The sequence below is a fragment of the Coffea arabica genome, chromosome 1e (genome assembly GCF_036785885.1).
Source record: "Coffea arabica cultivar ET-39 chromosome 1e, Coffea Arabica ET-39 HiFi, whole genome shotgun sequence".
Classification (NCBI taxonomy): Eukaryota; Viridiplantae; Streptophyta; class Magnoliopsida; order Gentianales; family Rubiaceae; genus Coffea; species Coffea arabica.
The window spans coordinates 50,483,360-50,509,374 of record NC_092311.1 but is presented as its reverse complement, the minus strand read 5'-3'; the positions used below and the strand labels follow the sequence as shown (position 1 = coordinate 50,509,374).

General features: G+C 35.5%; 3 protein-coding genes and 1 non-coding gene across 8 annotated transcripts; 1 reads left to right on the top strand and 3 right to left on the bottom strand.

Annotated features, from left to right (window-relative positions):
* Window positions 1-641: 641 nt before the first annotated feature.
* LOC113719425 (small nucleolar RNA snoR100) lies at window positions 642-743 on the bottom strand. The gene has a single exon (XR_003454886.1). It is a non-coding gene; the product is annotated as a small nucleolar RNA snoR100 (small nucleolar RNA).
* A 1,039-nt stretch (window positions 744-1,782) lies between these two features.
* On the bottom strand, window positions 1,783-3,035 carry LOC113712244 (probable glutathione S-transferase parA). The gene is made up of 2 exons (XM_027235574.2): window positions 2,609-3,035; window positions 1,783-2,305 (listed from the first exon to the last, which is right to left on the bottom strand). Exons 1-2 carry the CDS (start codon window positions 2,930-2,932, stop codon window positions 1,967-1,969), a joined length of 663 nt encoding a protein of 220 aa, XP_027091375.1. The 5' UTR covers window positions 2,933-3,035; the 3' UTR covers window positions 1,783-1,966.
* A 2,177-nt stretch (window positions 3,036-5,212) lies between these two features.
* On the top strand, window positions 5,213-14,315 carry LOC113712211 (uncharacterized). 5 transcript variants are annotated; one of them, XM_072061509.1, is made up of 20 exons: window positions 5,214-5,445; window positions 5,980-6,056; window positions 6,610-6,632; window positions 6,781-6,956; window positions 7,586-7,705; window positions 7,813-7,855; window positions 8,129-8,220; window positions 8,297-8,359; window positions 8,428-8,523; window positions 8,977-9,043; window positions 10,233-10,329; window positions 11,090-11,312; window positions 11,636-11,795; window positions 11,882-11,919; window positions 12,248-12,320; window positions 12,399-12,503; window positions 12,588-12,613; window positions 12,698-13,652; window positions 13,763-13,805; window positions 13,882-14,315. In XM_072061509.1, exons 2-20 carry the CDS (start codon window positions 6,015-6,017, stop codon window positions 13,903-13,905), a joined length of 2,466 nt encoding a protein of 821 aa, XP_071917610.1. In that variant the 5' UTR covers window positions 5,214-5,445; window positions 5,980-6,014; the 3' UTR covers window positions 13,906-14,315. The 5 variants fall into 5 exon arrangements, with proteins under 5 accessions (XP_071917600.1, XP_071917598.1, XP_071917610.1 ...); XM_072061508.1 differs by having other exon boundaries at window positions 5,215-5,445; window positions 13,756-13,805; XM_072061499.1 differs by having other exon boundaries at window positions 5,213-5,445; window positions 11,105-11,312; window positions 13,763-14,315.
* A 46-nt stretch (window positions 14,316-14,361) lies between these two features.
* Window positions 14,362-18,084, bottom strand: LOC113712229 (two-component response regulator ARR17-like). The gene is made up of 5 exons (XM_027235559.2): window positions 17,530-18,084; window positions 15,235-15,308; window positions 14,967-15,044; window positions 14,796-14,866; window positions 14,362-14,645 (listed from the first exon to the last, which is right to left on the bottom strand). The coding sequence occupies exons 1-5, from the start codon at window positions 17,645-17,647 to the stop codon at window positions 14,519-14,521; spliced, it is 468 nt and encodes a 155-aa protein (XP_027091360.1). The 5' UTR covers window positions 17,648-18,084; the 3' UTR covers window positions 14,362-14,518.
* Between the last annotated feature and the right edge of the window lie 7,931 nt (window positions 18,085-26,015).

Sequence of the window (26,015 nt, the reverse complement as noted above, 5' to 3'; positions counted from 1 at the left end):
AGAGTTTGTTTGGACAGCTGCTTATTTTCTCAAATATATTTGCTTACATCATCATTACAATTTTTAATACATTTTTTTATATTCTCAATTACCTTTTTATCTCATATACATCACTCTCATATACATCACATCACAAAAAGTACTACAGTAAAAATATCTCAAATAACTTACAAACCTACGTATTAGATCAATATCAACTGATATTCCCCAAAACCTGATTAATGACGCATTTAAAACCCCATTAATCTTTTTTTTTTTTGAGACACGATAATTTCTATTTTATATCCACTCCTATTCTATACTAAAAAGAAAGAGAGTGAACCAAGAGAAAACCGAAGGGACTATCTAATGGTGGATCAAATGGGTGCTAGTGAAATACAAATCAAGTGATTCGATCCCTTAATCTGCACCACCACCAGAGAGCCTTCCTTGAAAGGCTTCCCCCAACTACCTACTCCAAAGGTAGTTGTAGTTGGTAAAGAACTCTGTACAGATAAAAAGCTGCTCATTTTACAAAATGTACAAACCCAAAAAGTTTTAAAACAAAAAAAATGAGCACAGGTGTAGAACTTGATTCAATTTTCTTTTCCTCTTCAAAAACATCAACATAAGATAGGAACTGAACAAAGTCACAGAATTGAAGATGTGGGTCTAATCCAGGCCCCCAAATCATTTAAGCATCAGAGAGAGCAGACATGACGACCCTTTCATTCTCTGTGCACACTACCATGCTTCCTTCATTCTATTTTATCCAGAGCATCGGCTTATTGTACACAGATCGGATCCCGTCTAATCAGTTCTAAATCTTTTTTAGAAAATGGTCAAAATTCACGTTCATAGTACAAGCACAAAGATTTCCAGCCAATAATTCAAAAAAAAAAAAAGAATAGAAAATTAAAGAAAACAGTAGTTCCCGTTGTCCAGAAAAATTTCAGCAGAACAAGAAATTGAAGCGCCACTTGAAAAGATTGTAGCTAACAACAGTAGAAGACGACTTGAAGAAATTCGCAGCTGCCCGTCTTTCACTTCCAGCCCGAATTATTTATAGCCAAGATTTGGAGCAGAATGCTAGGGTTACATTTATTTACCAAACCGCCCCTATTTAGTACTAAGAATAACACAATCATCCTGGTTTCTACCAAATGGACCCATACGCCTTAAAAAAAAATTGCGACCAATGTCGAAGCTAACTTCAAAGCGGGTCCAAATTCTAAGTTGAAGTCCAATATAGACTGACGAAGCCCATGAAGCTAGAAGACCCACAATTGCAAGCTAGAGCATCAAAATTATTAGCAGTGGAGAGCGGGGCAGAGTAAAATGATTTTGTGCATTTCAATAAAATGTAATCATTCATTTTGTTCAAGAGGTAAATCAGTTTTAATATAATGCAAACTTGGTTTTTTTTTTTTGGGTTAGTCCCATGCATGTTAAATTTGAAGCACATCTTATAATTTGAGCTATATATATATATATATATATATATATATTGGCCAATCAAGGTAGTAAATTTTTCAAAAATCAAATAATATCGTTCCTGCCCCCAAATTCGAGTGATGGATCGTTGGTCCAAAAAGTCTCTAGAACAGGGGAAGGCAGAGAGCCAAGTACTTTTCCTGCTATTCTTCATTCATAAATCCAGCCTATTTTAGGGTAATGACTGCATTTCTAATCCATCCAACCCATTATCAAATGATAAGGAAGATAAAAGAGTAATGATATCCTCTGCTGAGGTGAGTCTAAACTAAAAAGCACGTTCAATATTAATCACGGCTCAAAGCAATCTCCAAGGCCAAATCATATTTTTATTGCCACCATATAAGCAAACATTACATACTCCAACAGAAACCCCCAAAAAAGAAAAAAGAAAAAAGAAAAAAAGTTACATTGCATTTGAAATGGAAATTGCATCAGCTGCATTAACCTCCCTTTTATTCCTCAATCCTCGTAAAGTATCCATCCAATCCGGCTATGCTAGACCCATTCTCTGCATCATTGGCAACATGAAGTCATAGACCTTTTTAGGGTCAGGGAGAGAGCTGGAGACACTTTCCCTTTCCCTGCATCTCTTGACCCATTCGACAAGCTGTGGAGTCTCAGCCTCCACGCTGAAGTTGGCAACATTCTCCAAGGTATAAAACCAGATAGAAAAGGGTAAAAGAGCTATATCCACAAAGCCGAATGAATCACCACCGAAGTAAGTCTTGTCTCCCAACACTCCCTGCAAAATCTTCAAAGCTTCTATAAATTCCGTCTTCGCTTTCTCCCGCTCCTCCCCCTTGTTCCCCCATATATTCCTTGAAGATACCTACATTCCAAGCCCCAGAATTATAGTCAATATATTTGTTCTAAAGTTTACCAGGAGTTCAGGCGATTCTCGAAAATTATATTACGAAATTCCTTAGGAGAAAAGCTAAGAGCAATTATCAGTGCTTGTTCATTCCTAGATTTTTTGAACCGTCCAAACATTATTATTATTAGCAGGGATATGTAAACAGGAGACCACCGGAGAACCCATATAGGCAGCATAATATAGATTGGGATATAACCTGATTAGAACAAGGGAACAGCAATTAAAAAGAACAAAAAGTTGAGAGGATGTAATAGTAACCTTCTTATCAATGTAATCAGCCCAGAATCTGGCTTGGGATCTTTGGTAAGGATCGGCGGGGAGCAATGGAGGTTTGTGATTCCACACTTCATCAATGTACTCAACAATGTTGAGGGATTCACAAATGGGCTTGCCGTTGTGAATCAGAACTGGGACGGTTTTGTGAAGCGGATTCATCTCTAGAAGCAGGCTACTTTTCTGCTTATAAACGAAGTCTTCTTCCTGAGCTTGGTACTTGATCCCCTTCTCGGCCAATGCAATTCTTGCCCTCGTCGCGTAAATGCTAACCCATAAATCTAGCAGAATCACACTACTCTCTTCCATTTTGCCAAATTTCACGGGCTATAATGCTATATTTGTGCAATCTGCGAGTTATATAGGGAGCCTGCTGCTGGGACCAAATGCATCGAATGTGGACATTACGGTTCAATACATCGAGTGCAAATCAGTACATACATTGTATATTGACTTGTTTTCTAAATACATAATCCAGCCCGGTACGACAATGGAACCGATTGGCCAGGTGGTCCGGATCTCAAGTCGGGCCCAATCTCTAGTTTGATCGGATGAAGTGTTGACACAATCAAACTTATTTAACCTGCTGGTTCAATCAGAAACTCGTCCAATTTTTTAGTTTACTCATACTATGTTTTCTTAAAAAAAAAATTTTTGGTCTTTGTTTTTGAAATTATATATATATATACTTTTGACAATATTTGTATATTGGATATTCATCTAAATATGCATAAGATTTTACCACTTGTTTAGTTTTTATTTGATAATTAAATTTTTTAAAATAAAATTGTTTACTTTTTTATTATATAATTAATCATTTTAACTTTAAAACTGACAATATTTGAGTAGTTGAAAATTTATTTTATTTTAAATAAAAATAAAATAATAAAAAATGATACTATATCTTTGGAAACAAGTGACACAATTTTATTTTATATTTGACTATATTATTTATTTATGTAAAAGTATGATGAAATGAAATGAAATTTTCTATTATTATTTATATGTTCATTATATATCTTTCTAAGTACGATAATTAGTATTTAAAATCACTTCATTAAATATTTTATATATATATTAAAATTATTATTTTATATTTATAAATATTAAACTACTACCCACTCACCGGTTCAATCAGCGGTTCACTGATCTAACGAGTGACCTATTGATCTGATCCTCTGTCGAGTCGAATTTATTAACTTTGACTACATTGAGAGTTTAATGCCCTCGAAGAACCATTGCGGAGTGCACAGCGTATATGGGCCATGCTGCATCGGTCACCCGCCCCACAAACAAAAGTCCAATCCGGCAATCGCCGCCATATACAAAATGCGAAACTCGTTCCTTTACTTTTGGGAATTTGTGTCAAACTCGTTGATGGCCACGAAGGATACTTTCAAGATCATGATACAGATGATTGTTCGCATGCATTCGGGGACGAAAAATCTTCTCATTGTGCGGTGAAGATTTTGATGAACCGCGTCAATTTCCACACAGCCAAGCCCTTGTCCATATTCAATCAGCGGTGCCGAAATATCTCATTGTCGACTTGTACAAGTTCGTTTTCCCCAACAAAAGATTTATAAAAGTCACAGCATATAATTTTCTCAACTAGGATAAAGCAAATTCAGATTTTCACACCATACAAAACCTTTATTCGGTACTATTTTTAGTCATGACTAAAGACTTTCACTTATTTTGTCAATAATTAGCTTTACTTGATAAGCTTCGCCACCCCCCTTTAGAATAATAATAAAGACAAATATGTATCCAAAATTGAATAGCACTACCTCCACTCGCAACAACCCCCCCCCCCCAAACCAAAAAAAAAGAAAAAGAAAAAAGAAATAGCACTATCGGTTTGATCCATTTGAATTTGAACATTTTAAGGCCCGTGCTTAACTCTTTATTGGATTTTGTGGTGAAAAAATAAACTAGTATAAGCCAACCCAACCTCATTAACAATCCTAATTGTTAGCAAGAAAAATAATCTCATAACATGTATAATTGGAAAAAATGGCAGAATACAACTATTTATGAACTAAGTTATAGTTCATTATTATTATTATTATTTATTTGCACAACTTCACAATAGTAGCGTGAATTCAATTACTGTTCATGTGAAAACCATAAATGATATTCAATTATTGTTACGGAACTATACAAGTAGTTAATAATGAATTACAATTTGGTCACAAAATTTTACATCGTTCATGAATAGCTTGGCCATTTTATGGGTGAATGTGGCAAAAAAAGGTTCATGGAAACTGATATCGACATACGCAATGAACTTCATAGAATTATTCTCCAAAAAAAAAAAAATCATAGAATTTGTAAGACTTATTTATCCTTGACCTACGGAATTGAAATATATGCCAAGTTACTCAATACTTAAGAAGCCAAGTTTGTCTCCTTAAAATTCACTAACTAATCAAACAAAATATAATCATAACTTAGTTGTGCTAAAGTAAAGTGATTAGTTAACAAAATTTAGTTTATATTAATGGAAAAAGCACACCGTACAAATTAAGGGGAAAAAGTTTTTTTTTTTAATCAATGAAATTGTTAGAAGTTTTATTTTATTTTTGTTGCAAACAATACGTCGAGTGGTAGCTGCTTAAAGGAATAAAACACTTCAATACGTCATAGTAATTGGAAACGTTCAGCACGAAATAACTCCCGCGTCCCCTCTCACTTAAACAAGGAGTACAAACTGATGCTTCTCTCCGCCGGCATTTTGATAGAAAGCGGCATAATCTCTCCGGTCGATCTCCTGCTGTCCTGCATTTCGGTTTCTATTTGGCGGTGAAATCACCGCCTAGGTAATTTACGACTCCGGAAACCTCCCTCAAATTCTGTTTAACTACTACCGAGACCTTCCCCGCTACATACTCGCGTCTACGTGATTGCTTCCGGATTGTGATCGATGCCTATGGAATTGAAGTAATTAAGTTCTTAAAAGCGAAATAGCTAACCAGTGATTCGTTAGGTTTTAGAGAATATCCTGATTTTACATCACCAAGTTTGTTATTGTAACAATCAAGGACCCAAGTAAATTTACTGTACACTAGTTCCCGTTTGATTTCAACTGCTTGCATTGATACAGAATTTCGATTCGTGAACACAAGAAGTAGAAATGATGCCTATCTGTTATTTTCGTTAATAAGCTAGTGTAGCTGACTAATTTTTTTTAATTACTAATTTCACATTTTGGCAAGCTTTGTGTTTGAAATTGAACTCAGAGCTTAATTATATATGGTGCTATTGCCAGAGTTGCTGGTATTAAGTTATTTCCCCGTAGCTAGTCTCATTGTCTTGGTTTACTTATTTTTTCCAGCTTTTGGGTGTTTGTATAGGTTGTGGCTTTAGAAAGATATTTGAATATTCAAAAATGTTGCAATGGATGGGCGGATCTCGGCGGAAAGTGACTTCCGTAAGTCTGATGTCGTATTAGATTTTATTTTGTTAATTCTTAGCGAAAATTTCTTTTCTTTACTTTTTTGAATTGTAAACGTTAGATTAATCTTGAAAAACGGTCAAAATTTCTGCCACTGTTTCCTGTTAAAAATTCTCGATTAGGAAATCATTTCAGTTTTGTTTCTAGAAAGTAAAAAGGGTGAGACATGCATGAGCACAAACATGTAAAACAAGATCATGAAGCTGTATTGCTTGAAAAATATTGCACTTTCGAGTGAAGTTGCATTCAACAAGTCAGATTGCGTTTAAAATTTGTTAACCATTCACAACTTTGCACTTTTAATAACAAAAAATTTAAAAAGATGAAAAGTTTTTGAAACAATTGCTTGCATCTAAGATATTGAAAGTCCTATATGATTGTACTATAACATCACTTATATAGATTGACAAGGTGGAACATCTTTGAGCTTTTTTATGTGCAGTTCAACATGTTAATCTTTTTGTCCTCCTCTCCATTTCATATATGGGTGAACAAAACCTTCTGATTCTGGGGCGTGCTGAAATTTCAGACAAGAATGTCAACGCAGAAAAGGTCATTAGAAATTATGGTTCTTACTGTTTTTAAACAGTTTTAAGCCCTTGTCAAATGTACATTCTGCTCATGTCATGGCTTGTCAAGAACTTTGAAGGATTTTATTGGGTGATTAGTAATATAGGCTACATATTCTTTAATATTACAGGCAAAAACACTACTTTGAGCAGAAAAGGCGGCAACAGCAAGCGACCGGAGGGAGGAAAGATTCTGAGGAGCACAATATCCATGGGCAGCATGCTGAAAATAGTAGATCTCTGGATATTCTAAGTTTTCAGAACTTATCAACTGTTGTGCAACAGAACAAGTCAAATTACCCTTTAGGTTTGTTTGTTTTTTTTCCTAGTCCAACTCTTAAAGGGTTACGGGCTGCCTTTTTTTTTCTCCCTTTGAGCTACTTTATGGGAAACAATGATGGGGCATGCTTGCATTTTTATTTCTTTTACCTAACAGTTCCATTTCCCAGGATAGGAGATCCTGGTCAACTGTCAGATTCGGTTAAACTTCAACAGATCTTTTTATTGTTTTACTTTTCCTCCTTAAATATAAAATACTGCATGCTAGTAAACTACAATTTTTGTGCTACTGTGAGAAGTAGTTGGGTTTGTGACTTTAAATGAGTATAGCTAATGACTTCTATCCCTTTGGGTGCTTACACCTGTACTTAATTCTGCTGATGAGACTTAGCATGACTGAAGTCCATCAGTTGGTAGTGAATCTACTAGAGCAGCAAATCATTTGCATCATTATATCTAGAACCTGTTAATTACTATCATTGAATATAAAGTTGTTAGACTTGAAAACTTCAGGAGTGCTCTACTTCATTATTGCTTGTTGGGTGCTGTGGTCATCCTATGTGTCTGATCTGGACGTCTCATGCTTAAGTTGCCTAATGCCTTGATGAAATTGACATGTCTGTGTATGCTTCCTGAGTCCTTTCTTGACCATGCAAGGAAACGATGAAACAGAGCACCGTGCTCTGAACTATCAAGCACTCAAGTGTCCACAATCAATACAATGTTTTCAAGCTAACAAATTCACACCTTCCGGCCCCTCTGAAGCTGAGGAAGCAAGTATGCTGCTCAAATTAATTGAATTTTTTTTCTTTTGATCAAGTTTCTCTGCTTGTCTGCTAATCTGAGGGCTGGAGATAATAGTACCCAAATTTGTGTTGTTATAGGACTTTCATCAAGCTATCAACCAGGCAGTTCATACACAAAGACGTAAGTATATTCACAAAATAATGTTTAGTAATTAAAACTACAAATAGTCAATTATATCTTAAAATTCGCATTCACAAGTATTCTTTGAACTGGTAGTATTCTGAAGTGATTATTCAGCATCACAAAATAATCTTGGCTGGCTATTGAGTAGTCATTGATATACTTGTTCTCCACTCTGGACTGCCAAGTTTAAGCAGTTATTGATCTTCATGCTTGCTGATTTTTTTTTTTTTGGAAAGTCTTGAGCATAATTAACACCTGCAATGCTATCAGGATGTTGGTTAGCACTTCTGGTAAAGATGCAAGAACTTTCAACTCAGATGATGACAAGATAAATCATATAAAAATGGTCCCAGGGTATCAAGGTAACAAAAGTTTGGTTGAATATATATCATTTTATGAAGTTGCATTTACAATCTGCACTGGTATACTGAATGTCAGAAAAGAAAGAAGGGATGCCAGAAGCAAAATTTGGAGTCAAAACCATCCAATCGTTGTATTCAAGTAAAGAGCTATATGGATCTCGTATCTTTGCATTAATTATGTAATTTCCTTTCCTGAACTGTTTACAGAACTAGGTATGATGGACATACTTGGAGATGATGAACCAAATCTCCATACTGGTTCAAGTTTAGAACATGAAGCTCATGCTGCATTTTCAATTGAAGGTACAATGTACAAGGCTGATCAGATAATTCTACTTTTCTCTTATCCTTATTTGTGAAAATGCAATTCCCTAATAAGTTTAATTGTTCAACAAGGAAACAGAAACTACATTTTTCAGTACCAAGATTGTAAGCTTCCAGTTTGTGCTGCTTGTCAAATTTTCTTTTGAGTTCTATACGTGTCTGGCTTAGTTGAGTATTTGCAGACGCATGTGATTAGAAGTAAAAGAAAATTTTCTCAGCAAACAGGCGTGTTTTGGCTAAAATTAATGATAGTTCAGAATTGGAAAGGATTAATGCTTGCTTTAATCTTTTACTACCCACTGTCACTTGAGATCAGTGTCACTCTCGTTACTTTGTTCAATAGATTTATCCACGTATTGAGCATTTATGATCTCTATGAACATACATGATGCATGATGCACCAATGTAACTGAATGTGCACTTGGTTATCAGGTGTTGGTAGAGTGGAAATGGAGACTCCAGTTCATACGCCAGTTCGTGCACCAGAGGTGCATGGCAGGTAAGATATCTTTAGTGTGATACAGAGAACAATCTTTTGAGAAGTGACTAAAATTGGTGCAGACTAAATTTGGACCCAGTGACAAACTAATCTGACTTGTAGTGGTGGTGTTAGATCTAAATCCCATGCAAACAAAGTCTGACAAACTTTTGGCATTAATTCAGTTGAATATCTTCCCACATATTATGCCAAATTCTGACAACCTGGATATTGTACTGACTTAGTGGCTTGTTGGAGCTCAATCATTAGATCAAATACTTTAGCTTAAAATGGAGTACTTCTGAGTCAACTCTTAATACTAAGCCAATGTATTTATGTGGCCCTAGTACATACCTGAGGTATTAAAATTCCTCGTTTTGTCATGTGGTCAAATCATGTTAAGTGATGCAATGGTTTACAGCATCTTCCTATAATCTTGCTTTTGGAGAATCTTATTTTTATCTACTTCATTTTTAAGGATAATATTTCATCATCAGAAAAATGATATAGAGTCTTGGTAGAATATACGCTAACACAACACATCAATGTGACCACCTTTTCCTTCCAATACTTCATTTTCTTTTTCATTATCTTGTCTGCCAAGTCCCAGTAAACACTGGCAAATAACCCATCAATGCAGAGGTCATCTTGATCAGCAACCGCCAAACATGATAGCAGCAAATAGAGGAAAGATGGATAGGAGAGGGGGGAGGTGCACTGGAGGAGGGGGTGGGAAGACTCTGAAAAAGTGTGGTGAATGAGGAGAGAGAAGAAAAGAAAGGGGGCAGAGCTTAACTCATGTAGCTTTCATATAACTAGCATTGCTTAAGGATTTCAACTAATGTATGCTTTGATATTTTAAATCAATGTATTGCTTTGATGTTTATCTTTTGTATGCTTTCTCTTTGCTTAGGCATCCACAAGCCCTTATGGATGGTTAATGGAATTGCATTCATAATAGTTTCTTTAGTAGAGGATGCCATTGTCATGCCATCAAATATATTCTTGCTTATCAAAATCCATCATTAGAAAAACCCTTCCTGTTTCACCATTTGCTGTCATAAATACTTCAGTTTCCGCCTCTGCATTCAGAACTTCCTCTTCATAAGCATCATTGAGTTATAGGTTTATTCTCATTTTTATAGTTAATCTCTCAAGAGCCACAGTTGAAGCATTGTGTGAAGAGTGAGTTTGTGCTGTTTGACTGCAGAAACTTCTTGCATGGTTGCTCTCCACCATCAAAAGCTATGAGGCCTGCTGACTCGTTCAACCTTAACAGCGAGCTGGTTAACCTTGAATTTGAATTGGTAATGCAAATGCTGATGCCTAATTTCTACTGTCAAAAGATTGCTTCGTCAACTATGTATTGAAAATCTATATTCAGTAACATGGTATCTCGTTGTCAAAAGAGTCAATGCTTCATTTTCATGTCAAATTCCCTCTTGAAGTGTCAAGTTCTAGTCATTAATCCCTCGCTAAGGTTTCTAATGTTCTATTCTTTCTTGATGTTCATCTGAAACTTAAATTTAGCAGTGATGTTCGTCTGAAATTTAAATTTATCTGTGAATATATAATCTAAATCTTATCAACAGTTTTAAATTTCTTTACTGGAGCTTTTCTTACCAATTCTCAATTGGAGTGCCTGGACGGGATTTCTTTTATTCAATTTTACATATGATCATGCTTTTACAGAAAGGAAACTAAAAGGAGCATCTTATTATGTTGTACTCTTGCTTATCTGTGAAACTAACGGGTGCTATCTGTGCCTAGTATCACAATAGAGAAAAACTTATAGACATCTTTTATTGCATTTGATCTTTGTTGCTGACTTCTATCTGTGTTGGTCTTTGTGATTTAATACCTGTTGATTTTAAAACAAAGAGCTATATATATGTGCCTTGATATGACATTATGGTAGCTCTGAAAATTGTTGCTAAAAGGAGTTACATGCTTTTTCAGCATTCTGCCTCCACATGTATGGCTCTTGATGTTTCGTTTGTTATTGACTCCAGCATTCCTTGTAATTATTGATATCATGGAGTAAGTATTTTGATTGATGTAATGCAGGATGCTATGATGCAGGAAGTTGATGTGCCCTTATGTAAAAGTTCTGTGGAGCACTCTTTCTGTTCAAAGGACATATTGGGTTCTTTCAGCAAGCCAAAGCAAGATTTGTTGGACACCAGAGAATTCTCAATATTTGATGACAATGATAATGGTTTTACTGATCTTTTTCAGAATGATGAACCATTCTTCCACAAAACAGAGAGAAATAGGCACAGTTGGGATGGTAATGCATATTTCTGCATCTTTTTTTGGAAGGACTTTAAGGTCAATCTTTAGTTTGGGAGCTATTAACATCAGTTTGAAGAAGCATTGTCATTCTTAATGCAAACTGTTTTTTTGGGGGAGATGGGAGATGTATTAGCTAGTCTTGATTAGAGTTTTGAAACACCTATATACAGAAGTAAAAAAATTGGGTTTGTGGTCTAAATATTTATTGAACATGCTGTACCATGCGCTTCATTGTTTGTTTGGCATCCCCATTTGCTTCATGTTCAGGCTCTTCTAATGTAATAAATTTTAATTTACTATTTATTTAATGTCATCCAGCAACCTGTAGGCCTGTAACTGGCAAAATTCTTGACGAGAGTGCTTTTGGTTCATCTTGCAACATTTGGATGGATCAAGAAGATGCTTCTGATGATTATTATACCATGGACTGCAGGAGTGAAGAATTTACTTTTCAAGGCTCTTATCGACAGAAGAGCAGGTTTTACATACAGGAATTGACCTATATTTGACTAAAGCATATAGTACCATCTGATATAGATTAATCGTCTTACTGCGTTTGTGTAGGACTACAATGAGAAAATCAAAGAGACTCGGACATAGAGGTGCTTTTCAGTCCCATTCTTTGGTTGTCTTTATTGTATTTGTTAATTCTGATTTAGCTATTCTGCACTTCCTCAGCTGCTGGCTGCTTTTCTTTATTAGGTGCTTTATTATTCTCAGCTATGGAGTTCATTCTCAAGTTTTCTAATTTTTGTTCTCAGTCTTCCTTCAGTGATTTTGGAGTCTGTTGTTCTGTTGTCTTCATTTCCTCTACTGTTTAGATCATACCAGAAACTTGAATGTTTATCAGTTAGTGATCGCCCCTCCATGTTTTATGTCCTTTTTTATTCTTTTCTTTATTACTCTCTTTATTTATTTATTCTTTTTCAGATTCACCTGAGCTATATGTGAAGCGCCAGAACTCAGAGAACTTTCATGATTCCACAATTCCGGAGATGACATGGTAAGAAAGTTCAATAACATAGCCCATCTCCACCAGCATGCTCGTTTCTACTAAACTCCATAACTTTTATATTGGCAGGAGATCTCCAGTTCACAGAGACCATGATGTTGGTGATATTGATTACCAACCCACATGGTCATGCTTCAAAACTGAAGATACAAGAGACAATTTGAGTTTGCTGAGGTCATTATACCTGGCTGTTCTTGTCTGGAAATGTCATATATGTTTCTCTATAAACTAATTTCATCTCGATTAATTTCTTGACAGTGAGGAGTCATGCTCGTCGAGCGCAGGTCATATTTAGTGGTGCAGTAGATATTTGGCTTAATTATCACCCTACAAAATACACTATACATACCTTTTGATTCTCTTTTCAGTGGGGGGTGTATCGAAGAAAGGCACATTGAACTCAACTGAGAAACAGACACCGAAAAGTGCTGATTTTGGTTGCTCAGAGAACATCTGTGGTGAAAACATTATGTATGGCAGAGTAAAAACCTGCAATAAGTTGGAGATTAACCAGCAAGGGGACAACACAAATGAGCAAGGAAAGCTTACTAGGATTTCAAATTCATCAAGATCGCAACCAGCTGATAACTCAAAAATGACTTCTGAGAAGAGGTTGAAATCAGAGAATGGCCGATTGTTTGAGGAAGCATATGATCCTGGCAAGACAATTTCACGTCATAATCCTTATCCCAGGACATATGATACAAATCCAAGCTCCAGACTTTGGATTGAAGATCTCTTTGGCACATCCGGAGGTACCAATGTGCATGCTGATTGCTCACCTTGTTGCAACCTGACATCAGAAGAACATGATTCCCACCAACGTAAGTTGGAAAAAGTTACGCCAGTGTCAAGTATGCTAAATTTTTCTGAGCACTGCAATAGGGGGTATAAACCTCAGAAGTCAATGCATGGTCACAGTTTTCCAGAATCAGAACTGCAAAGCATTACCAGGGAGGAAGATGAACATTCTGATCTCCCTGTATCTGAACATGGAAAACTGGAGCATTGGAGAGAGCGTTCCCGCTGCAGAAAAAGCTTATTCTCAGGATGTGGGAAGTTTATCTATGTAGCTGATGTGGAAGACAAGTCTAGTGATTGCAAGGAATCCACTACTGAGGCTTCAAAATTATCCTCAGGATGTCGGAAGTGTACTTGTACGCCTGATGAGGAAGACAAGTCTAATAATTGCAAGGAATTCACTAATGGGACTTCAAAAGCCGGAGAGAATGTGAAAGAAACGGATTGTCTCCAAGATGAAGATGCATCACCATCTGGGGCTACTTCAAGTATTGATGGCAATTCGTCCCATGTAGATGCTAAGTACGTGAATAGCATAAAATCTGTTTTGTACCTTCAGAATCTTGTTCTTTCGCAGGAAAAAGAGAACGTTAAATTAGCCTAATTAATTCTTCATTGTGGTTAGATGTCAGGTTAATGCTCAGAGCTCTTTTTTGCATCAAACTGGATCCGGAGGTAAGTAAAATCTACTACTTTTTTTTTTTTTTTATCTTTGAACTGACTTTTTATTGTATGTTGTGTTATTGGCAAGAGTCGAATCTGCAGAGACTGCTAATCAGCTGTCTTTTGTTCTTCCCAACTAACAAATCTGGAAGAAGGATTTGGGCATGAAGAAAGGACAGGAAGTGAGGAGAAAAGTAGTATTGAGTCAACATGCCAGGTGATGACGCTTGATAGCTGTGTCCTGCAACTTCTTTGCATTCAGGTACTGAAGGAAGCATCTGCTAAGGTAACGGGGAAGAAGGCTTGAAGCTTTGAGCATATTGAATTCCTTGGCTTGTCCTGCATTGCCCCTACAACTTTTTCTCCTGCTAAAAGTTTGTCAAGGGATATGTACGATCAATTAGATCTCAGATTATTTGACATGACTTTGCTTTGTCCACGATACTCTCTTGCTTGATTGGCAGTTCTTTGATTAGTGTGAAGTGAATGGAAAAGGAATGGGCCGCAAGCAGAATTTATTTCTTTTTCCTTTTTTTTTTTTGGGGCCTCATGAGATTGCTTTGGAACATTTTCTTAAATTAAAATTTCTTTAGATATTAATGGAACAAAATATGAACATACAAAAGAGGATCGTTCAACTGATAACAAGTTTGATGTTGATACAAATCTCTGCCTACCTAATACCTTTCTTTCTATCAAATCCATCATTTCAGAGTTGCTAACTTTTATCTCCCAATGCAGAGCTGTCCTTTGGATGGGTGGCTTAATTTCATCATATAACATCTCAATTTCATTACATCTGATTGATTGAGAGGCTTTAGCATGAATTCTTGAGCTCCTTCTTCCAAGCACCTAATTTGAGTTAACAAGAATTGAGGCATGTCAGAGTTGATTTCACGTATATTTCTGGGTTTCTTTCTAAGCATAAACTTTTAACGCTATTAAATTTGCCTCATGTGCCACTTAGATTAAAATTAGTAGAATTTGCAGCCTGATTATTACTCCTTAATCCGGGTTGGGACGTTCTCAGATGATACTATGACAACTGGTATCTCTCTCAGTCTGGATGATTCCTGTTCAGTAACGAAACATGTTAAGACATTCGTCATGAATTTGCCAATCTATAAAAACGAGAGCTTGCTTTGAAAATGCATAAAGTGAAATATGGCTCACCTTGACCTTCTTCAATAGCTCATACCCTGTCATCCCTGGCATGCAGTAATCGGTAATTATCAAGTTTATCTCCGACACCTGCAAAATGTATCAATCAATTGCAGTCATCAGAAAAAAATGAGCTAGAAAAATATAAAGTAATAGTCCATATCAACCAAAAAAAAAAAGTTGTAGCATTGACGAAAAGATTGAAGCGTATAACTTGCTTATTAAGAGCTGCAGATTTCATTCACCTATTTATCAACTTAAAAGCAAGTTTTCTACTTACACAGTTGTTGGCGTGTTGTCCATCTCCCAAGCCTAAGACCTCGAGAGCCCTTTGCCCGTTCTCTGCAGTCGTAACTACCACATAAAATACCGGGGACCAATTCAGCGCAGAATTATTGTACGATCTACATGGTGCGAAATTGGCATTTGAAATACAAGTGTATATTTTTTTTCTACTAGAAATTGGCATTTTTTAAGCTCGCTTCTTGCCCTCAACTCATTTGATGTCCAACAATAAACCATTTTCAGCCCTTGAAAAAAAGTAGTAGCAGCAGCAAATTTGAAGGCGATGATGTGATAAAACTGCATCAGTTGTGATTTTCAGGATTAGTTGGCATGAATCTTGAAGATCTTGTTGAGGAGGATTTTTCAGTGAACCAAAACAAAATTGTTCTTTCCAGAAATTGGGGTTAGGAAGCATCACACCCCGTCACATTCGACATACACTACTAGTACTACTAGTATCTACTATTACAGTAAAATCAGCCAACAATTAATTACTGCTACATGTGACATGTCGAGCAGTAAATAACCAAGCAGAGTATTAGGAAGGACTGATGTCAATTTGTCAAAAATGGTTGGTTAAAGATACGCAAGCCGTCACCTCAATCAAGCCCACAATTTTCTGCCAGATTAGAAACATGCACAAGGCGTGATGTTGTTAAAAGCGTTAGATATACCGTACTACTGCTAGGCATGGCCATGGTTCCACTTGGAACCGGGAACCGGACCGGAACCGAACCGTTTGGAACCGGACCAGAACCGGAACCAGAACCGTGGAACCAGAACCGTAGTAGAACCTTGGATAAAGGTTCCGGTTCTGGTTCTCTAAAAAATAGAACCAGAACTAGAACCGCCGGTTCCAGAACCGTTAAAAAATTTAAAAATAATTAATATAAAAAATAATAAAAGTAGAGGCATCATGATGACCAAGGTCATCATGATGCCACCACAATTTTTGCTCTCAATTTTTGCTCTCGGGGGCTCCTCCTGACTTGCACAAAGGTCCTCAGGCTCTCAACGGAAGAAAGAAACAAAGCAAAGGATAGAAAAAAAACAAGAAAGGTGGCTGCCTGCTAAATTTGACAAATTGGGGGTTAGGGTGAATTACAAGTTTACAACGTTACAATTCAACGTTGTAATTTTGTCCAAATTTTCAATACAACGTTACAAATTTGGAACGTTACAATACAACGTTCCAAATTTTTAATTTCATTTTGTCCTATAAATAAGACTTGAAATTTTATTTTCTACTACACCAAAATCAATCTTCTCTCTTCCATCTCTAAACTACTCTCAATTTCTTCATCTATTATCTATTTATTATTTCGTACTTTGTAGAATAATAATAAAATTAAAATATGATATTTATTTTGTATTTATTTTTTTACATTTTATTTAAAATTTTAAATATATTGTTATATTCGTATTAAAATTGGTAAGGATAAGAAATTAAATAAAATTGTATATAACCATACGGAACCGGAACCGGAACCAGAACCAGAACCGGAACCATAAGGAATCGAAATCAGAACTATGCGGTTCTGGTTCTACCTTTTTGAAGAACCAGAACCGCCGGTTCTGGAACCAGAACCAGAACCATCTTATATGGTGCGGTTCTGGTTCTACCTCTTTGAAGAACCAGAACCGTTGGTTCTGGAACCGTGGCCATGCCTAACTACTGCCACCCGGACTAATCTTCCCGAAGCTATGGCATCATTTAAGCGGCGTAACTGGTGGGGCTGGGGTTGGGGTCGGGCAGTGACGGAGCCAGGATTTTTTTTTTGGGGGGGCCAAAATTGAAATTTCATTCAAAGATGACTAATTCATATATATATATATATATATATATATATATATATATCAACTCTCATAATATAAACTAAAATTGAAAAAATTTAGGGGGGGTCAATTTTATTTTACACACATATTTACATATTATGAATTAAAATTCTCAAAACTTAGGGGGGGCCATGGCCCCCCTCTGCCCCTACTTGGCTCCGTCATTGGGGTCGGGGTCGGGGTCGGGTGGTGAGTAAAGGATAACCACAAACACTACTCTGACAACGTCGCCCACGATCCATTGTCCATCCTCGTTTCTATACTGACTTGACTTGTGAGGTTTGAAGAGATTTTTAGGCTTGGTTGCCACTTGCCAAACATCTTCTTTTTTTTTTTCAAAAGAGTAGTGGCTTGAGCGAGTGAATTATACAGAGAGAGATAGAGAGAGCAAGAAGAAGCCTGAGAACCTGTGGAAAAAAAAAGGGAAGGAATGAACAAATGAATGGTTCATTACCTTTGCATGCAGAGCTGGTGAGGAGCTTCTCAATGAGTCTGCGATCTACTAAACTATCGTCCACTGCTAAAACATGGGGTCTCTCATCCGATTCTCGACCTCTTGAAGAAGATGCCATAGCTGCTAGCTATAGAACCCAACAAAAAGCAACCGACAAAGGCTCTTGTGAGAGGACCAAGACACTCATTAATTATATGTCTTCTTCTGAACGCTAAACGACCGACTGACGAGCAGAGGATTTTAACTTATGGTGAGGGTGGGGAAAGGGGAATGGCAATTGCCACTAATACTTATAGGGGAAACTGGAAAGGAGAGGATCCCCTTATTAAGACAATAATAATGTGGGTACTAAATCTCTTTTCGATACGCAAATGCATATGTAGGGAGGGGAAAAACTTGTGGAATCGTGATAAAATCAAGTCACAGATATTACGTGATCTTTTTGGGTTTCTGGGACAAGGTTGCAGACATGGCAACAGAGGAGAGAGAGGAAAAACAAAGAGAAAATGCATCAGTCTTCTTTTTTCGCGTCCCTCTTTCAAAGTCTTTTTAGTAGAGAGCATTTCCTCCCTTCCTGATTCCTATCCTACGCGGTAGCAGTAATATATCTTCCTCTTCCATTATATCCTCTTCATCTTTAGACAGAGATCCTTCCAGCTCAGTACTGATTCCTGCCTTTTTTGTTCTCGAGATGCACTGCATACCCTTCCATTCACACGGGAGTAGAGGATTAAGGACGAATTTGTCTCATTTTGGCAAAAGGCTACTCCATCATGCCATGCCCCATGGCCCATGCGTGGGTTGATTCTGTGTAATACTGGTCATGTTACTGTATTCTATTCTTCCATTCTTTATTATTCTCTAAGCCAGCGTTAAAAAGCCCGTCAACTTTAGTACTACTACTTATTTTTTTCTTGACTATTATTACGTGAACAAACAAAATCAACAGAGAATTTGTTGGTTTCTTTTATTAACTTTTGTTAAGAAAAAAGAACCCAAAAAAGGGATTAAATTCGCATCACTTCGAATTTGTATGGCTATTCATCTTCTTGACCTTCAGAACAAACGCGGTAGATGATAATTATATTATACTTTCCTTGCTTGAATATTTGATTTGGCAGAAAAAAGATGTCACCATATGGGAGAGTGAGAAATCCAAGTTGACTGTGGAATAGATCTGAACCATCAATTCATGTCCGAATATGTGCCTAATACGGCATCGTAATTTTCAGAATAGGGGGAGAAAGTTAGAAGATTCCTAATGCTTATGTTAGAAAGAGCAATTAGAGAATCTGCTTGTGCAAATTTTGCTTGATTGTACGAATCTGACCAGCCCTGCAGCAAGAAAAAGTCTGAAACGAGATATGAATTTTTCACGTTGATTTTGAGCAGATATGAAACAAGAAGATGGTATGTATGATTTTTTGGGTCACTAACCAACTTGTTAAAGAGATAATAATAATTTGATCGCAAATGTATCATTACACTCTTTGTATCGTCTAATTGAATTTTTCCCTTTCATTGGAGATATAATTTAGTTGGGTTTCCCTCTTCAATCAAAGCCTTTTTTTTCCAATTCCTATCATAACATAATTCAGTTGTCCCTTAAAAGTATAGTATAGGCGTTGTTATTTGTAAAAATTTAAAATAAAAAAATAATTTGAGGTCTGTCAATCGATTATGATATATGAATCTTCGTTTTACACACACATATTTATATATATATATATATCCGACTGTATGTAATAATTCTTCGTGTATTTTTTCATTAAAATTTGTATATTGATATGACTCTTGTAATCGATGATGACAGAGGAGACGGAATTGTGGCACGTGAAATTATGGGTGCAAACTAATACCTCCGTGACAGTCTTATTGATACCGCAAGTACAATTAGCATGCGCATCTACGTACAGTACGAGTAAAGAAGGTGACTAAAACCTGTAAATAGTAGGCTTGACTTTTTACGCTTCACATTATTGAATGAAAATGCATCAGATGCTAGCTGTAAACAAGGAAACATACACTACTAAAATTTGTACAGTGGCAACTCAACATTCGAACAACTGCTTAATCCAGAGTGTACGTCAGCCCAGAGTTCCAAAAGAAAAACAAAATTCAATAAACCGTAATACTAGCAGAAAAACCACTCAGTTGCCACCAGGAAGGGACTTAAGTCCCTCTTTGGACGGTAGGTGAGAGTTCAAATCTTACCTACAGTAAAAAAAAAGAATCTAAGAATAGTGTCATAGCACTTTCTTAATTTAATTGGATATGTACACCTACTAGCTCCTAATACAAGTCTCCTTAAGCTCCCTCTCCCCCTAGATTAGGACAGAGTAGGTTATACAATGTATTTTTGCTGGCAAAAAAAAAAAAAAAGTAATACAAGCAGAAAACCAACAATATTATATCAGCGGCTTTTGGATTGTTAAAAACCCTGCATATATTTATTACTATATCTTCAATCTGCATGGAGCCTCTAAATGAATAACAAATTGACATTTCAAGGGTTGCATAAAACTCGCATTTGCAAGATGTTGATATATTATTCTACCAATATCATGTGCATGTTTTTCTTCGGTGGGTAATCTTTAATGTGCATCCATCCATATCAGCGTTTAACAAGCACTACTATTTTAGTGGAAGCGTACATTTCCAGAATGTAAGGTTGTGTTTGGATTGCATTTTTCATGATTTTTCATGGAAAAATTACTGTAGCGATTTGATGTATGTGAGGAAAAAAGGTAATAGGAAAATGTGATTACGGAAAATGACGTAATTTTCCGACGAAAAACCGCAATCCAAACTAGGCCTAACGCTTTTTATTTTCAACAGATGATAGTATACTACAACTTGTGAAGTTCTTTAGGACGGTTGACATGGAAATTGTGCCAAAGAGTAAAGAGAGCTTTTACTCTTTAGTTCACAAACTCAATAGTATATGATATATTCTTGCTGCAATCAATAAAATGCAGAAATCTAGCTGTTTTACTGAGGATATCTAGGCAATTATCTATTCAGAAATCTAGCTGTTTTACTGCTGAATTTTATCTTTCCTTGCAAATTTGGTGCTCTCTCGCTGTTTTTTTTTTTAAAATTTTTTTTTTCATGTCGTCGTGTCTATGAGACCAACGAAATTTTCGTCGATTCAAAATTTGAAAATGTACTCTCAAACAACATCTAACATCCTTACCTCATTGTTAAATGGGAAGCAATCCACAAATGCAACATCAAATCTAATATAAGTCTTGTGATGCATGACATGTTACGAACAAAAGTCAAGTGCACTTTGGAATTTCAACGAGCTCAATCAATTGGGCAAACAAGTGTTTTTTCGCACATGTAGAAAGACCAAATACACCCACAGCAAATTGTGAACTAGGACAAAAATATATATATGCACACAAACACACACGTGAAGTTTAAGGTGTATTTGTCCACACGAACAATTACTCTCATTATTGATTAATTAATCGAATATTTGTCCTTTTCCTTCAACATAAACATGTTACATTACGAAATCCTCTTGATTTAATAGAATCGAAGGAAAAAAAGAAACTCAATTTTCCATGGAGCAAATTGATTTAATTCGACAAGAAGAGAGCAAAGTAAGAACATGTAGTAATTTTCTAGTGGACAATTTGTTGTTAACCCTGTTTGTTTTAAAATTGGAGGCGCCCCCCTATCTTCACCAATCCGAAAAAGCAAATGCCCCTAATCTCAAGTGCATTGAATTGGTACTTGTCAGGTTTTACAAATTGGGACTTAAAATTTCTTTGCTGGACTTAAAAGAAGTTTCACAACTTGGGCAACAATAATCTGAATGAACCTTAGAAGACATGATCATTCGATAAAGAATTGAAGAAAAAAGGAATCCTTTTTAACTTTCTGCAGAAAATATTTAACAATTGCAAAATGCTTAAACAATTAACCAGGCAGGCAGGCACTTGTCAATCTAATCGTTGACCTGTAAGTCACCGAGCAAGATGCCTGCCCCATAATCATAAGGGCGGCAGCTGAAAGAAGGGCAGTCGATAAAGAAGGGGGGGCATATAGAGGCTGGCGAACTTGGCGTTCCCTGTCTAATTTGCTGGTCCATAGGAAATTGGTAAACGTATCGCCACTCAGAGCCCAGAATCTTTTGATGCATTATCTTTCTGCAAAAGCCTCCATCAAATCTTGGTCTATCATTTCATTCTGCAGCCCGGCCCCGATCTACATGTTTAACCAAAGAGAAATTGGAAAAAAAAAGAAAAGGGAAATCTAGGTGTGCATTTAAATGTAGGGATAATTTCAGAAACCTCCCCTGAGGTTTCTGACATTTACACTTACCTCCCCTGTGGTTTAAACAATTACACTGACCTCCCTTGAGGTTACTAATCCTTTACAAATTCAGTCCAAATAATTAAAATATTATTTTAGAGAGTGAAATTAGAATTTTGTACCTGATTTGTGCTTTGTGTTACATGTCCAATGAATGATAAAGTGTTACAAATTAATTAACAATTAATAAACTTTAAGAAGCGTAGTTTATAGGCAAATACGTATTACATATTTAAAGTATCAACTCTTTACGGGTATTTTACTTTCAAATATTTACTTTATTACAAATATTTATTCTCAAATACAGATTTGTATTTACTCTCAAATATTTAATTTTTGTTAAACACAAAACCTACCAGTTTTTCTTCCGTAGAAATATTAATATAACACTTTTTCAATTTTAGTTATAAATATTTATGTATTTAACATAAATTAAATGATTCAGGATAAAATATCCATAAAGAGCCAATACTTTACTCATGTAATGGATGAAAGTCATAAAAAATTAATATTTTATGAGGCCATTTATAGGCAAATACGCATAAAATGTTAATTTTTTATGGCTTTCATCCATTACATGAGTAAAGTATTAGCTCTTTATGAGTATTTTATTCTGAATCATTTAATTTATGTTAAATACATAAATATTTGTAAATAAAATTGAAAAAATGTTATATTAATATTTCTACGGAAGAAAAACTGGTAGGTTTTGTATTTAACAAAAATTAAATATTTGAGAGTAAATACAAATCTGTATTTGAGAATAAATATTTGTGATAAAGTAAATGTTTGAAAGTAAAATATATGTAAAGAGCTGGTACTTTAAATAGGCAATACGTATTTGTCTATAAACTACGCTCGTTAAAGTTTATTAATTGTTAATTAATTTGTAATACTTTGTCATTCATTGGACATGTGGTACAAAGGACAAATCAGGTACAAAATTCTAATTTCATTCTCTAAAATAATATTTTAATCATTTGGACTGAATTTGTAAAGGATTAGTAACCTCAGGGGAGGTCAGTGTAATTGTTCTAATCACAGGAGAGGTAAGTGTAAATGTCAGAAACCTCAGGGGAGGTTTCTGAAATTATCCCTTAAATGTATATATATAGATATATATATATATAAGAGATGAAATTTAGGTACAAGTTGACTTTAAATTTTGTATCTGAAGCATAGTTATTAAACTCGGCCCGATCCGATCATTCGACCGGTCAATCCGGTGAACCGAGCCGATGACGCTTCGAACCTGTGACCTCTTGTATTTAAGGAAACGCAACAACTGCTACACTAACAACTCATTTGTTGATTATTGAGTCTTTTTTTATTTATATATTAGACTTTTATTCTTATTATATTTTTTCAAAACAAAATTTATTTGAAATCTTTTAATAAATTTTATTACTCCCGAAACTCTATAAATTATGAAATGAATTTAAAAAATAACATATCACACAATTCTTTCTAAAGGCAAATATCGTTCCTAATAATCTTTTGCATTTAAAATTCATAAATAAACTAGATAATTATATTTAGATAAAATTTTATACTTGAAATTTGATGGATTACTAATTGAATTTAGGTTTTGTTAATTCTTATAATAATTAATGATACTATAATAAATTAGACTAATTGAGCATTTACCATGACATAATTTATTATAGTTTTAACTATATCAACAATTACGAAACATAACATTTAAATATATTTAGTGACCCATCGGTTGAACCACTCACCCACTGGTTGAACCAGAAACCCCTTCACCCCACCTCTTTCGTCGGATTTCCCTCCGGGTCGGGTTTAATAATTATGATTTGAAATACATAATAATTAGCTTTCAGTATAAAAAAAAAGGGATCATACTATTTGTATATTGTCCAACCAATTCAATTAACTTGATCGAAGAGTTAATTAAATTCTCCCACCTTAGTTATATCGCAAAACTTTAGAAAAAGAAATTTTGGGATACATACTTTGATCAGATGTGTTTATGTATAAAAAAATTGGCATGCATGTATACTTTTTTTAGCATGAGAGGAATGAAATTTAAAAAATAGAATTGAAATAAGAAGATTTAAACGCATGCATGTATATCTTGAGGAGAAGGTACCCGAAAGATTTTAATACAGACCTCAGTGCTCATAATGAAAGTATATGACTTGTAAACCTTATATTTAATTGTTTACGCTTTATGTAGGAGACTATGTAGGATTGATTACATCTTGTGAGTCAGTTTGTATTCGCTTGATTGGGGACGACAATTCAGCGAGAACCTTTTTGTGTTCGATTTTTACACATCACAATCTAAACTAAAAAGTTCATACACGTATACCCTAATTTTACGCCAAAGTTATGCTTAATTCATAAATATTGCTATTCTGACCTGTCGCGCCGTTACTTTTTTTTTTTTTTTTTGGCTGGATATGGAAATCTGACTCGTTTTGTCTGAAATAAACAAAAAAACTTAGCATTTTATAATTGCTCATTTGGTTTGTGAACAGGGTTAGATCTAATGAAAATAGTAGTCTCTTCTTCCAGGTTAAACATTCTTTCTAATGAGGTGGTCTTCTGCCTTTGGTTTGTATTGAGGTAATTAACGACATATTAGGAATTGAAAGAGATACGCAGATAGGGGGATAGTTTGTTGCTTATATTTACACGCTAGCTAGTCCTCCTGGTCATATCCATTATTAATGAAAGAGAAACCAAATGAACGTCGCAGAATTAGGAGGTTCTCTCTAGCGTGAAAAATGGGATACATAATGTGATAGTTCTTGATGAAAAGCGAGTTTTATTGTAGCTGAACCAGGAAATCTGTAGTTATTCAAGCTAATCAATTAACATAGCAAACCTGCTGCAGGAATCTGATGCCATTTCGGATACTAGTGTGCTTGCCTTGGTTTTCTGGGCCATTGTTGATATATGCAAGGTCAAGAAAATCACAAAAAAAGAAGAAGAAGAAGAAGAAGATGAGCCTCATCAGCCATGTTCAAGCTTATAAGCAGCGGCGAGCCAGAGCGGTAATGTTGCATTGACACATATATGCCAAGCACTAATAAATTTTATCTGTCACATCATTAGAGGCATACACGGGAAATGCAGCACAATCTGACTAATTATCTACTCATTCAAGATGACCTATTATATGTATGGTTCTCTATGATATATGGTTATCAATCCGCGACGTTCTTCCCAAATACGAGTTGCCGTTGATATGGTTTCTACAGATATATGCTCAAGTCGATGTAGGCCCAGAAATGGAGGACCACGGGTTTCGTCCATTAGAGTCCAGTATTGACTGTTGTATGCTTCCCTTTTTCTTCTAATTTTTTTTTTTTTTGATTTTGTTGGAGATCAAGTTGTGGTGAATAGTAGGCCATGGGTTTTTTTTCTCTTTTTGTCAACGAAGGATTAGTTGTTGATATTATTATTACAAACTTGTAAGTCTGCCTTAATTTCTTAACACTACTATCTTTGGGGATGAAGGTAGAAATTTTGGAGGATTTGCACTCGATGTCCTTCTGTTTTCTTTTCTCATGTTCATGAAGTAGGAATTGGAAGTTCTGAATTTGAGGTAGATAATGAAAGTAGTCAGTCTGGAAAACTTTTTTTTTTTTTTTTTTTTTTTTTTGCATAAAAAAATCTTAATTTCGATTCGTCCACTAGCTAGAAATTGAATAAACGCTTTTCTTGATAGAAGAAGAATCAAGCTCAGACTATTGACGTTGTGGGAGTTAATTGTTAGCCTCGTCACTTAATAATTACCTAGTTAATTAATTAGCACTAATGTATTACAAAAGGTTGGGGAATGTATTCGTACGTATTTTGAAGCCAAATCCTCGGGGCTTGGGGCCGGCTAAGATTCGGTTAATATGGTTGAAAGGCGTCGTTCGTGCAAAACGCAGGCTTCTAAATTCTCACTGCTGGTTAATTTAACGTAAAAACTAAAATATGCCCGCAAGCAATCCACTGGTTGTAGGCTTATTTACTTTATCGTCTTTGTCCCAAAAGTCCAAAATTATTGCAAATTGAAACATATATATATATATATATATATATATATATATATATATATATATATATATATATATGCGTGTGAACAGGTGGATATATACATACACACACATACATCGATCCATCCACATGGGAAGGCCGTC

Coding starts and splice junctions, on each gene's coding strand:
- LOC113712244 (XM_027235574.2), bottom strand. CDS start 2,932: ATGGAAGAGAGTAGTGTGATTCTGCTAGATTTATGGGTTAGCATTTAC. Junction 2,306..2,608: donor CTGATTACATTGATAAGAAG/GTTACTATTACA, acceptor CTTGGAATGTAG/GTATCTTCAAGGAATATATG.
- LOC113712211 (XM_072061497.1), top strand. CDS start 6,015: ATGTTGCAATGGATGGGCGGATCTCGGCGGAAAGTGACTTCC. Junction 6,957..7,585: donor CAAGTCAAATTACCCTTTAG/GTTTGTTTGTTT, acceptor TGACCATGCAAG/GAAACGATGAAACAGAGCAC. Junction 8,221..8,296: donor AATGGTCCCAGGGTATCAAG/GTAACAAAAGTT, acceptor ACTGAATGTCAG/AAAAGAAAGAAGGGATGCCA.
- LOC113712229 (XM_027235559.2), bottom strand. CDS start 17,647: ATGGCATCTTCTTCAAGAGGTCGAGAATCGGATGAGAGACCCCATGTT. Junction 15,045..15,234: donor GACAACACGCCAACAACTGT/GTAAGTAGAAAA, acceptor TACATTTTGCAG/GTGTCGGAGATAAACTTGAT. Junction 14,646..14,795: donor GTCCCAACCCGGATTAAGGA/GTAATAATCAGG, acceptor AACTCAAATTAG/GTGCTTGGAAGAAGGAGCTC.